The sequence below is a fragment of the Simochromis diagramma genome, unplaced genomic scaffold (assembly GCF_900408965.1).
Source record: "Simochromis diagramma unplaced genomic scaffold, fSimDia1.1 OVJJ01000343.1, whole genome shotgun sequence".
Taxonomy (NCBI): Eukaryota; Metazoa; Chordata; class Actinopteri; order Cichliformes; family Cichlidae; genus Simochromis; species Simochromis diagramma.
In genome coordinates this window covers 12,944,384-12,959,090 of record NW_024386831.1, presented here as the reverse complement: position 1 = coordinate 12,959,090, position 14,707 = coordinate 12,944,384, and the positions used below count along the sequence as shown (strand labels likewise).

General features: G+C 38.7%; 1 protein-coding gene across 3 annotated transcripts in view; it reads left to right on the top strand.

Moving 5' to 3' along the window:
• LOC120731129 (collagen alpha-2(VI) chain-like) overlaps positions 1–14,707 on the top strand; it is a 36,455-nt gene that overhangs the window by 6,413 nt on the left and 15,335 nt on the right. The window contains exons 5-21 of one of the 3 annotated variants that reach the window (XM_040027971.1): positions 48–203; positions 496–583; positions 690–874; positions 968–1,005; positions 1,101–1,152; positions 1,253–3,157; positions 4,602–4,667; positions 5,213–5,350; positions 5,711–5,804; positions 5,990–6,115; positions 6,777–6,932; positions 7,181–7,268; positions 7,373–7,557; positions 7,693–10,702; positions 12,754–12,922; positions 13,947–14,554; positions 14,637–14,657. In XM_040027971.1, coding sequence (XP_039883905.1) covers positions 12,760–12,922; positions 13,947–14,554; positions 14,637–14,657 — 792 coding nt within the window. In that variant the 5' untranslated portion in view covers positions 48–203; positions 496–583; positions 690–874; ... (10 more) ...; positions 7,693–10,702; positions 12,754–12,759. The other 2 variants (XM_040027969.1, XM_040027970.1) reach the window with 2 other exon arrangements.

Here is a 14,707-nt window from a genome sequence, read left to right as displayed (position 1 = left end):
AATCCCTAGCATCCTGTCTAACATGCGTCCTCTCTACGTGCTCACAGATTTAAATGTGAAGAAAAAGAGGGCATGCACAACAACATCAGATACAATTTGTGAACCACGGGATGGATTCTACTGTGTTGACTATGACGGTGTTCACTGTGTGGAAACACAAGAACACAAACCCTGTAACCCAGGAGAATACATCAGCCAAGCAGGTTGTATTCTTGTGCTTACTTGTAAATAAACTGGATGGAATAATATTTCTGTTGCATACTTGCAGTGGTTTCTCAATATGGTGTTATTACTTTGTAGTAAAGCTGCTCTCCATCACTCCACCACATGAATGAACTCAGAAAGAGCAAATTTAGAAACTGAAACAAGGAAATGTTTTTAGATGTATTTTAAACTGGTTGTCATTAGACACATATAATTACTCTGATGTCACAGTCACTCACTGATCCTTCATGATGTACATGCTGAAAATGGTGCATATTCGTGTTGATGCAGGAACAGCCTTCAGAGACACTGAGTGCTCTGTGTGCAGCTATGGGACATTTTCAGATGGAACTTTAGAGTTTTGCCGGCCACACAGACCGTAAGTGAAGCTTCACAGCAGATACAGACACGTCTGATTTGTTCCAGCACCAGTGATTGTGGCACATCTGTACATTTTCCTGTAAAGTGTCTCTCTGTCCTTCCAGATGTGAGTCACTAAACCTTAAGCTGATAAGACCAGGAAATGCTACAACTGATGCTCAGTGTGAAGAACAAGATGAGAATGTGGTTCTTTCTTGGATCATCACTGGCTGCCTGTTACTGATTTTATTAATTGTGATACTTATAGCTTTGTGTCTCTGTAGAAAGAAGATTGGATGTCTAAAACGAGGTGAGAGTAACAGAACAATGAAAATCTTATCATGATCTATATAGAAAATAATATTTTTACACTAATTTTTAAATTGTTTTTCTTTTTGCGAAGGCGAAAAAATAATTGTACACCTAATCAACTTGAGGAAGGTATGTTTGAATATCACAGGAGTGTGGACTGTAACGGATGGCAACACCTGATTTATCAAAGTAATTATGTCTTCGTTTTTTTGTTTTTTACTAAGAATGAAGAAAAAGAAACAGAAATAGAACTGAAAATACTGAATGAGAAACCAGGTAAGATGGCCATGAGTTATCCACTCAAACCTGCACTGCCTGATGTCTCTGCAAACGTACAAGAGGTTTGCTATTTAACTGAATATCTTTCTCTCCTCAGTGTGAAACTATATGAAGATTAACAGAAGAGACCCCACCTGCTTGATCCACCTAGTCGCAGTTTTTTCCTCCAGTAGTCAACCACCAGCTCTTTTTGTCTTGCTGACATTAAGGAGGTGATTTTTACCCGACCACTCCACAAAGTTCCCCGACAGCTCCCTAGACTCCGACTCCTGCTCACCCTTAACCCGCCCATTCACTATAGTGACATCAGAGAACTTCTGCAGGTGGCATGATTCACTGTTGCACTGAAAATCTGAGGTGTACAAAGTGAACATGAATGGAGACTGGACCGTCCCTGTGGTGCCCAAGTATTACTAACCACCACATCACACATGGTGCCTAACATCAATAGAAACTGAGGCCTCTCTGATAATGGATGGCGCAATGTAGAGGAATAAAAGTACTGTATAAAGCAGCAGTAAATGGAAAAGGCTGCATTTATACATGTCAGCTAGGAAAGCTTCTAGTCCTCCTGAGTCTGTTCAGTGGTGTGAAAGCAGAAAGTAAAAACATACTCAAGTATCATACCAAAAACATACCAAAGAAAGGCAAATAAATGATATTTTATTAGGTCAAAGTATATTTCAGTGTGGATGATAGAAAATGGATAGGTTTTTTCCAGATAACAGCTAAAATCAGATGAAGGTGATATAGTGCATTAGTAACAGGAGCTTCATCCCATACATTTGAATTCATGTGCACTGTTTTGGTGTGATGCTGCTGTGACTGAGCTTTTTGAGTGACAGCAAAAGATCATACCACAATCTAAAGAAGCTGAAGAAAAGACTTTTTTAATATTTTATTTATGTAATTCTGCGCAATAAAAGTTCATTTTTATATTATACAGTTTATTTCCTCTTATTTTGGAGCACAAAGCTGATTCATGTCATTCACAATACAGCTAAAGTCACATCAGTTTAAGGAACTTGTTATTACATTAAAAAAGCAACGGACATCAGTGTGTGTAATGTTTCTGTACTTCATGGAGTTACATTTAGGCACACAAGCTTTCCATTATGGGCTGATCACTGTTCAGAAATGAATAGTAAGGTTTGAAAGGGCTGAAATGAGCATCAGCAATACACTGTGTGTGTGTGTGTGTGTGTGTGTGTGTGTGTGTGTGTGTGTGTGTGTGTGTGTGTGTGTGTGTGTGTGTGTGTGTGTGTGTGTATTCTGCCATTAGAGATGTTTACACTGAGCAAAACAAAGTGAAACTGAAAGACAAGAGTTCAGAATTACGCAACCCGACAGACTTCTGTTTTCCTTCATCTATACTAAATGTTTTTATTTCTAAGAGTACCAATATATATGAGAAAAGCATCTGCTTGCTCTGTGAAGAGATTTTAAAGAGTTAAAGCTCATTTAAAGTTCATTAAGACTCTCAGAATTAGTCTGCTCCAACTCATCATAGTGTATGACAGCCACTTTTACCTCACAGAGGTCATATAAAAATGAAAGTACAGTAGGAAAATATGGAGGTCTACGAGTCCCATAATGAATTAAATAAACATATCCTTAAACATTCAATCAAATGTGGCGTTAATCAATTACAATTGGACCCAAAATTTTCAATTGCCCATAGATGTGAATGTGAGTGTGAATAATTGTTTGGGTCATGAAACAAGCAGCTTGCCCAAGGTGTACCTTGCCTCTGGCACTATTACCCACCGACCGCTCCCAACTCGACACTCCTCCATAAGAAACCGGCCATATAATGTCATGACGGACTGCGCGTTTGTTCTCTTCTGTATGTTCTGCGCACTTTCGCTTTCTCCCTGAAGCTTAGCCGTTGTTTTTAATTTTCAAGAAACGGCAGATGTTTACTTTCCAGTGCGTCTTGAACTATTCAGCCTACGGTGCGCTTTGACGGAGACTCTGCAAACTTCGTCTTATACCGCTGACGGTAAGTTCCTTAGATCACTTCTACAGAATGTTTGGTTACAGGCTGTTAAACGAAGCAGCTATTCGGCTGTTTGTAATGCGACGTTAGTGGAGAAAGCAGGTCCGTAGAAAGTGAACGGTGAATAAAACAGTAACCAAAGTCCTGTTCAAGCAATGCTTTGTAACAAGAAACAATACAGACTTTTATCTAAACCAAACTGATCTCTGCAAAAACTTTGTCGGATATAATTATTAGATTTAATAGTTTGGTATTGATGACCAAGGGGAAGTTAATTGCACTGTGTCTTCGTGGATCTAGAGAAAGTATATGATGGGTGCCAAGAGAAGAGAAGTATGTGTAGTGAGAGTAGGGAGAAGGTGGAAGCGAGCCTGGAGAGGTGGGGGTATTCTCTGGAGACAGAATATGTGCGAGAATGACAGGTGAGGAAGGTGGGAAAGTGAGCATAGAGATAGTGAAGGTAGATGAGTTTAATTACCTGGAGTCAAATATCCAAAGCAATGTACAGTGCACAAGAAAAGTGATGAAGTCGGTGCAGGCAGGTTGGAGATGAGTGTTAGGGGGATTTGTGACAGAAAGATAATAGCAAAAGATTCAGATTCACCTAACTTCATTCGTCCCATGGGTGCTGTTGAGAGTGAGAGAGATAAGAAGGTATACAAAATGGTAGTGAGACCCGCTATAATGTATGGTTTGGAGATGGTGGTACTGACAAAATGACAGGAGACTGAGCTGGAGAGTTGAAGATGTTAATATTGTTATTAGGAGGGAGAAAAGAGTACATCAGAGGGTCCGCTTTGAAAGACAAAGTTAGAGAGGCAGAGCTGAGGATATTTGCAAAGGAGAGAAACTAGATGTACTGAACAAAGGATGTCGAATATAAAGCTGCCAGGGAGAGGAGAAGAGGCAGACCTCAGAGAAGATTCATGGGTGTAGCAGGAGGACATGCGGAGGGTTGGTGTGTCAGAGGAGGATGCAAGGGACTGGAAAGGGAGCAGCTGAAAGAGGGCGGCGACTTTAATATGCTAGCTGTAATAAAGTCAAAATCATTCCTTTGAACAATTTTCCATAAAAGTGTAGTTCTTCAGTGGTCTCTGCATATTATATGAGTCAAACAACAGGGTCCTGTTCTGAAATGATGAAATCTGAGATGACTAACTCTGAGTTTTGACTTCCTTAAGAGTTGATTAAAATTAGTTCAATTAAGTGAGCTGATTCAAGCACATCTGTATGTAATGAGTGAAAGCTTTCCATCATCAGGCAAATAAAGAGCTGAGCCCTCACTTTAATCTCATGGACCAAGAAAGTTGAATGCTTATGGTAAATGCTTTCATGCACAGGAACTTGCTGACAACCTGACAGCTGCCTGTCAGTGTTGGAAAGATGTATCCTATAGATTTTGTAGTGAATCCACAATATACGGTCGTCACTGTCTCTGTTCTTACAGGCTGTACACCTTAAACAAGCTGCAGGTGCAACAGCAAGTGAAGACTTTGTCAAAGAACATCTGCAGGTAGGTTCCTGCCGTAAACCCGCTTCCAGTAATACGGACCAGGGAACCCGAAACAACAATTTTATTTTATGTCCTCTTGTTCTTTATGCTACAACTTTACTTTATGCTCACTCACCCCAATATGTTGTTCCTTTAAATATTTTTTTTCTTTAACCTCCTAGGACCTGGCATCAACATATGTGGACATCACATTTTGGGTTGTCTAGACCACAATACTAAATGTTGCTCTACAAGGGCCTGATATCCACTGATATCCACTGACGTTTGTTTTTAAAATTAAAAACGAATGTCCTCATATGTGCATATGAGGCCCTTGTAGGGCAAAACCAGGTAAAAAGATAATTCTTTGTTTTTACATCCATCGGGTCCCATTCAGCCCAAATAGCAAAGAGAAATTAAAAATGCATGCCATGAAAGAGATCAGGTCTTAGGAGGTTAATTATAATAAACAAACAACAAGATACTACTTTTTAACCTGTACTGTAAGGTTTTAATATCCGCATGAACCAGGTTTCCTGCTGCTCACTTACATATTTTTTTTTCAGATGTTCTCCTGCTGTTTTAGATCATACAGCTCATCTCCTTGCAAATCTCAGTGAGACGGTCTTCAGTTCAGGAAAGTCTTCATTCTGCTGTATAAAATGACTTCAGGAGGAAATTCTTTGACAGCTGCAGTGTTGCTGGTAAAATATTTTTCATACAAACTTACAAAAAGCTTCTTTTTTTTAATGTAACTAATTCATACTTAATATTTTTCCTTGTCTGCAACTATTTAACCCACTCAGTATTTTCTCAATCACTTCTGCATGTGTTTAATTCACCTTGTGAATTACATGATATAATTTCCCATACTGTCTACTTTTCCTTTAAATTGATATCATAATCCTCATTATCTTCCTTCTTCACTGATCGGCTCTCATTTTCAGGTTGTTTTGCATTTCATTTCATATCTTTCTTCTTTTCCACCTCCTGCTCCTCTCTGTTAGTTCTCAGTTTGAAGCGTGCTTCTACTTTTAAATGTATTCCTTTTTCTTTGTTTTCAGTTAATCATGATGAAAGTCTTCAGTGTCCTCACTCTCTCGTGTTCTTCAACAATGTATCAAGCACAAGACCTATGCTGTCAAAAGTGTCCTGCAGGTAAGATCCAGCTGAATGTTAGAAGCTGATTTTACTTTGGTTATTAAACATGGAGTCCTGCTCTTTACTGTCTCTCTGTATGTAAAAGTTCAACTTCATACCTTTATAACTCTAAAGATTTCACAGTTTATATGAGTAAAAACAATATGTATTGAAAATAGTCTGCCGTTCTTTTATTATAACAGGAAATCGAGTCAAGACAGATTGCACAGAGACTGCACACACTTCCTGTGTGGCCTGCGAGGATGGAACCCACATGGATAAGCCCAGTGGACTCAAACAATGCACTCACTGCACAATCTGTGACCTAAGTAGGTTTTTATTTATGAAACTAGGGAAGTTGTTACTGCATGTTCTGCTGTTAATGTGATGTAAGAATTAATACAGTTAAAGATGGTTTGACATTGATTTAAAACATGTATGACTGCATGTAAATGAATGTGACAAACTGGCAACATGTTTAACACATTAACTGATTAAGTAATTATGCATCAAGATATTCCACATGAGCTCATGATCAGCTCTCACACTCTGCGATATGATGTTGCCTCCACTTAACCTTTAGATTTCCATCTAAATAAAATGAAGCATCATTTCATTAACGTTTTCTATAAATGTATTATTTTAATTAACATGTCAAATCATTCAATCTGTCAATTATTACAAAATTTTAGTAAATCAATCAAAATAATAATTTTAACTTTTGATGAATGACATCATAATGTCACTACAGCAGTGACCCCTCTGGCTCATTCTTCACCAATCCCTAGCATCCTCTTCTCTCACACCATCTCTCCATCTCTTTCTTCACCACATCCATGAATCTTGTCTATGCTCTTCTTTTCCTCCTCCTACCTGAAACCTCCATCTTCAACATCCTATGTCCAGTGTATATTCCCTATCCCTCCCTGCACGTGTAGAAACTATCGCGGCCTTGTCTCTCTAACATGTGTCCTCTCTACATGCTCACAGGTTTTGGTCTGAAGGAGAACAGGACATGCACATCAACATTAGATACAGTTTGTAAACCAGAGGATGGATTCTACTGTGTTGAAGTCGCAGCTGGTAGCTGCATGGCAGCACACAAACACAGGCAATGTCAACCAGGAGAATACATCAGCCAAACAGGTTGGTTTCTTATGTTTGTAGTGTAAATAACCTGGATGAAATAATCTGTTTGTTACTTGCAGTGGTTTCTGAGGTGTTATTAACTTTATAGTAAAGTTTAGAAGGATCATATTTGTATTTTTAAATTTTTTTAAATCAGAATCAAAGGTGGAGTCACCTGGCACGTGTAATTACTCCAATGTCACAGTCACTCACTGATCCTTCATGATGTACATGCTGAAAATGGTGTAAACATCATGTTTGTGCAGGAACAGCCTTCAGAGACACTGAGTGCTCTGACTGCAGCAATGGGACATTTTCAGATGGGACTTTAAAGTTTTGTCGGCCACACAGACCGTAAGTGAAGCTTCACAGCAGATACAGACGCGTCTGATTTGTTCCAGCAGCAGTGATTGTGGCACATCTGTACATTTTCCTGTAAAATCTCTCTGTCCTTCCAGATGTGAATCACTAAACCTTAAGCTGATAAGACCAGGAAATGCCACAACTGATGCTCAGTGTGAAGAACAAGATCAGGATAATGTGGGCTCAATCATCATTGGCTGCTTGATGACGATTTTAGTTATTGGCATAGTTATAGTTATAGTTATTTATGTCAAAAGAAAGACTCTGTGTCCAAAAAGAGGTGAGAATAACAGAGAACAATGAGAATGGTATACTCACTGATAATATATATAATATATATATATTATATATATAATATATATAATAATAATAATATATAATATAATATTTTACACTAATTTCTTTCCGCCTGCAGACGTGCTGTAACTCCAGTTGGATGCTGAGACATCGTGTTTGCAGTGAACAGAAAACTACAAACTTCCCTGATTCACTGCTGTCCGAATTATTACCTGGAAACTGGACGTTATCTGAAGACAAACTACTAGAATAGAAGATTCATAATCTTTACTGCATCATGATGAACAAATGGATGCTATCACAGGAAGAGTTTAGAGTATCTTCTAAACCTTTGCAGCGTCTTTCTAAAGAATTTCTTTTTAAAAAAAAAAGAATTTTATTTAAAAAGTTTTAAACTTTAAAAAGTATAATGATGATGCTAACTTATAATTCAATTGAAATTGTATGTCACAATAATTTATGTAGTATATTATTAATATATACTATAATAATATGGTATAGTAAAGTATATAAGGTCTCAAAGTCCCGGCGGGTCTTTCTACATCAGAAAAATTTTATTTTATTTTTTGGATTTTTTTTATCTAAATGTGGTTTTTAATGGAGTGTTGGATAAGTACACGTGTTTTTTTCGTGGGGTTTTTTTATGGAGATTTTCATCCCAGATGTGTAACCTCAGTTTCAACAAAGTCGGGACACTGTAAAATGTGCATTTGACAATAAAGAATGCAGTGATTTTCACATCTTATAAACCCAAATTGTATTCACAGTAAAATGCAGAAAATATATCAAGTACTTAAACTAAGGTGTTTATCATTTAATGAAAAATACTAGCTCATTTTGAATTTTATACCAGCACATCTCCAAAAGGTTGGGAAGGGGGGAAACAAAAGGCTGACAAGCTGAGTAGCTAGAATCCGATATCAGACAAGAATGGGACAATATTCCTCTCCCAAAGGTCCAGCAGCTGGTCTCCTCAGTTCCCAAATCTTTATGGACTGTTGTTTAAAGAAGATCAGCTGAGAGTTCTTGATTATATTAGAAGATCTCTGCTCATACTGAGAAACTGAGACTGCAAGCTCATGTGTTGAGACTTGTCAATCACAGGGGTAGCCACTCCTCTTAAGAATATCATATGTTTGTCTCTACAGTATCCAACATGGTTGACCACAAATATGAAATATTTATTTGATGCAATGAAACCATGATCCAATTTTGAAACTGATTACTGAGGTTATAGTATAAGTGAGCAGTAAGGTCATTTTCCCAAAGGTTTCTGTACAATTTGATTTCATTGTGCAACCAAAGTATCCCCCTGCTGGCCATTGTAAGGAATGCATATTTAAGACACTGCATTAGGCTTGACTTTTAAGAGACACTGAGCCCACTCAGTCGTTTTTATCCACTTAAATGGTGTGCATGACTGATTTTACCTCCAGTGGGCCACGTTTTCATGGTATAAAGTCACGGTCCAAATAGTCCTGCAGACTCCAGTGTTTGTTTTGTCATCTCACATATTATGTGACCTTATACAGCAAATAGGAAAACTTTGTCTTTATCCACTGACTGTGACATATACTTTTGCTGATGCTAGCACACCTGCAAATTATTATTAAAACTGGAAAATAATAATGAAAATATCTGCTCGTCTGCCACTTTATTGGCCTGATCATTTCAGTCACATGACAGCGACTCAGTTCATTTAGACATGGTGAAGACGACCTGCTGAAGTTCAAACTGAGCATCATTTAAATGCCACAGTCTACCCGAGTATTGTTGCTTACCATCCTTATCTTACACTATCGTACTTGCTGTTGTTGTCCATGTCACAAAGCTCAGATCATCTCAAAATGTCATCTTGAACATGAAAACAAGTTCAGTGTAACTCAAATGGCATGTGGAGTCACCAGAGTTCAGTCAAATTGAGCATCTTTGGTATGTGGTTGAACAGAACATTCACATCACGCATGTGCAGCTGTGTGATGTAAAATGCCCTTTGTTGTAATGCCACAAAGGATTAAAGCAATTCTGAAGGCAAAAGGGGGTCAAACCGGTACTAGGTACTGTGTACTTAATAAAATGCCCTGTGAGAGCTTAAATTTAACGAAAAAATTAAACTGCTTTGTTTTGACCACTGGTGGCGCTGTGGAGCAAAGGTTTGATGAGCGGGTCCACGTTCATGTGAAGGGCACACTGTGGCCAAGTGGACAGGGTGTCCTAGGAATCCATCCTACCTGACAAACCACCCTACCCTTGTTTCTGCGCATGCGCACAACACGAAATCCAGTGGCGAACCGTCCTACCTTTGTGAATATGAGCTAGAAACATACTCTGACGGGTAAAGTGCCAAACCATGCTACCTTTGTGAATGTGACCGACAAGCATAGTTTAACGGGTAAAATGAAGTGGCAAACCGTCCTGGCTTTATGAATATGAGCTACAAGCATAGTCTGATGGGAAAAGTTAAGTGGCAAACCGTAATACCAACTTAAATTTGTGTTGGAATTACTCTGTGACAACAGAAATGTGCATAAACTACTTACGGTAGGACGTTTTGCCAAAGTAGGACCGGTGGATGCTGGCTTTCTCACTGAACTACAGGTAAAGACCAGGTACATGTGGATGCAAACACGCCTCCATATATTAAATATATACATTTTTTAAATTAGACCTCATGAAAATGTACCCAGAAAATTGAAATAGGAACATTTCTTTAAAAACAAACAAACAACAAAAACGTGCTAATTAAAGTAAACTGCACGCTCGGTTTTCACATTGTCAGCATCTTTCTTTGTCTTATTTCAGGGTCTCTTTGATTTTAAAGTGAGAAAAGCAGTCAATCCTCATCTTTGACAGGCTGGAGGCAGAAAACACTCATCACTTGATTTTCCTTTCAACAGTCTGATCTAATAACTGGATAAAGTGAAAGTATGGTAAAAAGAATAAAGCTTCTGCACTTAAATTCCAGCATGACATCTCTCACGCTGTATAGCCTTGAAACATAAACAGAGGGGGTGAGTGTGAGCAGCTGTCTCCATGTAAGGATATGTAGCACTGGGACCTGATGTGTTTGTAAAGCTGCTCTTTAGAGAGAATCTGCCGTGACTCTGACATTGAATCCGTCTGATCAGGTGGATAAATGGCTTATTTCAGCCTTTTCTATTTATTCGAAACCTCTTAAGTCTCCAGACCTGTCCTGGAGACCTTGCTGATCTCCAGCTGCCAGCAAACAATCATCTGAACATCTCTCTTTCTCCAGTGACGCCTGCGTCTCTAGCGCTCGTTCGCAAACGACCCAGAGCTGCCCCTCCATCCCCCCTCTGATGTTTTCTTATTGGGAACAGTCCCGCTGAGACGGGTGTGTCAGGTTTACCATCTGTAGAAATTGCTTGAATATCTTGTAGGTCTCTAATCGCAGCTTGGAGTTTACTTTCTCTTTTCCGTCGTCTCGGTAAGCAGCCTACATTTTATTTTAAATTTACCGGAGATTTAAAGGGTTGTACTGCACGCTATACCGACTGATAGACCGTATAAATTAATCTTCTGGTTACCTCTTTTTTTCCCTAAAGTTAATGTGAATTTTAGAATATATTTAGATTCTCTGTGGTGTAAAACAAAAACTTTTTTTTGACTTCTTTCAGAAAAGAAAAAGGTGTTCCATCTCTGTAGTACTCCACTTAACATGACAGCATAAATTAATTTTCATTAAATGCTTATATATATTATATTGCATGTTTATTTTGAAAAGAAAAGAAAAGAAACTGCATAAAACATGAAATTACGTTTTAAAGGTTATAATTGGGCCTGTGTCTGAAATCAGTCTTCACATGTTTTTTTCTTAACTTCTAAATGTGTATAAAGTATATAGATTTTTATTTTTGTGTGCCTGTGTGTGGCTTTTCTGCCATTGTGTGCCTCAAGCTACGTTTGAGGCACACAATGTGTTTAAATAAAGGATTTAACAATACAATTAAGCATCGGCACAGGAGACTTTGTTAGGTATAATCTGTATAATGTATAATCTAATAAAATTAAACAGGACTGCTCTACCAGAGAGTCGCGTTTCTGATTTACTTTTTATTTGTTTTATTTTTTTGATCATGTTGACATTGAAATGTTAATAAAGTAAGTGGAGCATTCAGAATGCATTGGGCAGCTTTCAGTGCAAGTGCAGCGTGGTAACAGAGAAGAGAGTTGACTTTGAGCATGGCATGGTTGTTGTTGACAGGATCTGAGTGTTTAAAAAACTGTTGACTGGGATTTTCCTGCACAAAATTGGATGATAGAAGATCGTAAAAAACATTGCCTGGTCTGATGAGTTTATTCCTGCTGCAGCATTTGGATGTGATGCTATCAGTTAAATATGGAGCAAAATCTTGTGTGGATTGTTTTTACCACCCTGATGAATCCATGCCGTGAAGAATTAAATCAGTCCTGAAGGTAAAAGAGGGCCTAACTCAGTACTTGCAAGCTATATGAAGTAGCGTGTAAATACAGTATGATTTTAATAGAATAAAACTGTTCAGTATGCCCTCTGGGACGTGATAGAGCGGAAGCATTAAACCAAATAAATTACATTCCATTTCTGTGCAACATCAACATCAGCACCCCCGCCCACAGGTTTGATTTTTATCTTGTGTTTTTGTATTTGAAATTCCTGACATGAAATAGTCTGGAAGCCCCTCCTGCAGACTGAAGTTGCACTAACCAGCAGTTTTAAGCTGAGTTTTATTCATTTGTCATTTCTGATGTTGGTTTATGCTGTTGGAATTTTCCACTTCCAGAAAAAAAATTGTAAATTATCACCAGCAATAACACACCACCGTCTTGTCAGCTCTTATCAAACAGTAACTCTCGTGGGACGGTAGTTCCACAGAATCTTTCCTGCTCCTTCTGATTTCAGTTTAATTAAACAGGTGGGATGAAACATGCAGTTTCAAACATTCTTCTGTCTTCTGTTTCCACACAGTGCGGTTGTTCACTGACATGACTTAAAACAACATTAAACATTCCTAAGCGCTGTGTAGACGCCTTCTGTGAACACTCACATGTTTGACAGCTATTTCCTGCATTAAGTTACAGTTTTACAGTCAAAAATAATCTCTGAAGAACAGTTTTATTCATCCCTGCTTGTCTTCTTTGGGTTTTTCTTTTTTGTTTCTTTTCTTTTCTTTTTTTGCAGAAAAAAATGGCAATGCTTTCAGGGTTTGTCTTTGTATTGCTGGTCCAAACTGTAAACCTTCAACTTACACCTCGAGGACCCAGGCCAATACCGGGGCGAGGTGACAGTCCAGAGCCAACGGTACCTCCACTCTTGCCTGAACCCACACCAAGACCTGAAGGCTGTGAAGGTGAAGGTTCCCTTAATTTCTTTCTGGGTTAAAATAATGGTAATTTTTTTTGTTTTTTGACTTTAATTGATTCAGCTGTGAAAGTATTTGGATCTTCTGTATACCAAAGTAATCTAGAGTCAAATGTGAGGATACCTGTGTGACAGCATGCAGCTAAAGCTCAGCTAAAGGAAGCACAGCAGTAAATTTGCAACAGAATGGCTGAGAAAACCAAAGAATGGAGCTGTTGCAATGGTACAGTTAATGTCTAGACCTTAATCTGATTGAAATGCTCTGGTAGAAACAAGCTGTGCAGAAGGAAATGCCTGCAAACCTCAGTAAATGCAATGCTGTAAAGATAAGTGGCCAAATTTTGTCGACGATGATGTGAGAGACTGATAAAATCATACCAAAAATCATTACTTCAAGCTATTGCTACTTAAGGTAGTTCTAATAAGGTGGTTGTATCAAGATGGTTCTATAACCTGAAGCAAAGGCTCCAGCTCCTATGTGCTCTTTAATTTCTACACCTTTTAGCGAACATGTGTTTTCCTCTGCAAGACTGCACAATCTTAAACAATCTTGGTTTGCTGTGCTCAGCTAAAAAACACAAACAAACAAAAACTAAGCCAGATGATTGACCAGTTATTTCCCCTCATGTCCCTTTTCAAAAAATAGCTTCAGCCATTTTTGCACAGTGACTACGATTTACAATTATAGACTTAAAAAAGAAAAACACGACGTCCGGTCAGCAAAATTTGAATCTGAGAGGCCTGTGCTATCTATTTAGCATGTAGTAGTTAGATCTCTGCAGCACAACACATAAATGTCTTATAGTCCTCACATTTTTCATCATTTTCATTCTATCTGTGTAACCTGGCAAAATCAACCAGCCCAGGACACAAACTACACAGATTAATTTGCTGCTTTTTATTATGATGTTTCAAGTATTAAATAATTAGGATGAAAGTGATGCATTTCAGCATCTAAAAACAATTTAATTATTTTTCTAATTAAAAGTAACAGCTGTCTTCTCCTCCAGCAGGTATAATCGACTGTCCCATCAGGGTGTACTTCACTATTGACACCTCAGAAACCATCGCATTGCAGGAGCCCCCACCTGGCAGCCTGGTGGAGAGTATCAGAGAATTCACAAAGATCTTTGCCGAGAGGCTGGCTGATGAGGAGTACAGGGGCCATATCCAGATCACTTGGTCCATAGGTGGGCTGCACTTCTCCCAGAAGCAGGTGGTCTTCAGCCAGCTCACAACCAGAGAGAACTTCATCAGGAATCTCGCTTCGATCCGATACCTGGGCAAAGGCACTTACATCGACTGTGCCCTCAAAAACATGACTCACCAGATGACCCAACATTACACAGAGACGAAGGCGGTTCTCTTCGCTGTGGTCATCACTGATGGCTACGTGACAGGAAATCCATGTTCAGGGATCAAGGTGATGGCGGAAAAGGCCCGGGATCAAGGGATCCAGATTTTCTCAGTAGCAGCGTCCAAGGAGATCGATGAATTTGGAATGAGGGAGATAGCGAACTCTCCGTACGAGCTGTTCCGTGACGACTACATAGCGGTGGAAATCGTTGATGGGAAACCAAGACTAAGCACTAAAACCATTGATCGTATCGTAAAAGCAATGGTGAGCTGACGTCTTTTAGCCTTAAAATGTTGTGTCAGGTGACTCTCACTGACTGCTGTCTTTTTTCTCTTTTTTTTTGCAGAAATACCAAGCATATTTACAGGTAAGAAGGTTACTCATTATGTTAAGTTCCACATAATGAGTGTATGTGCA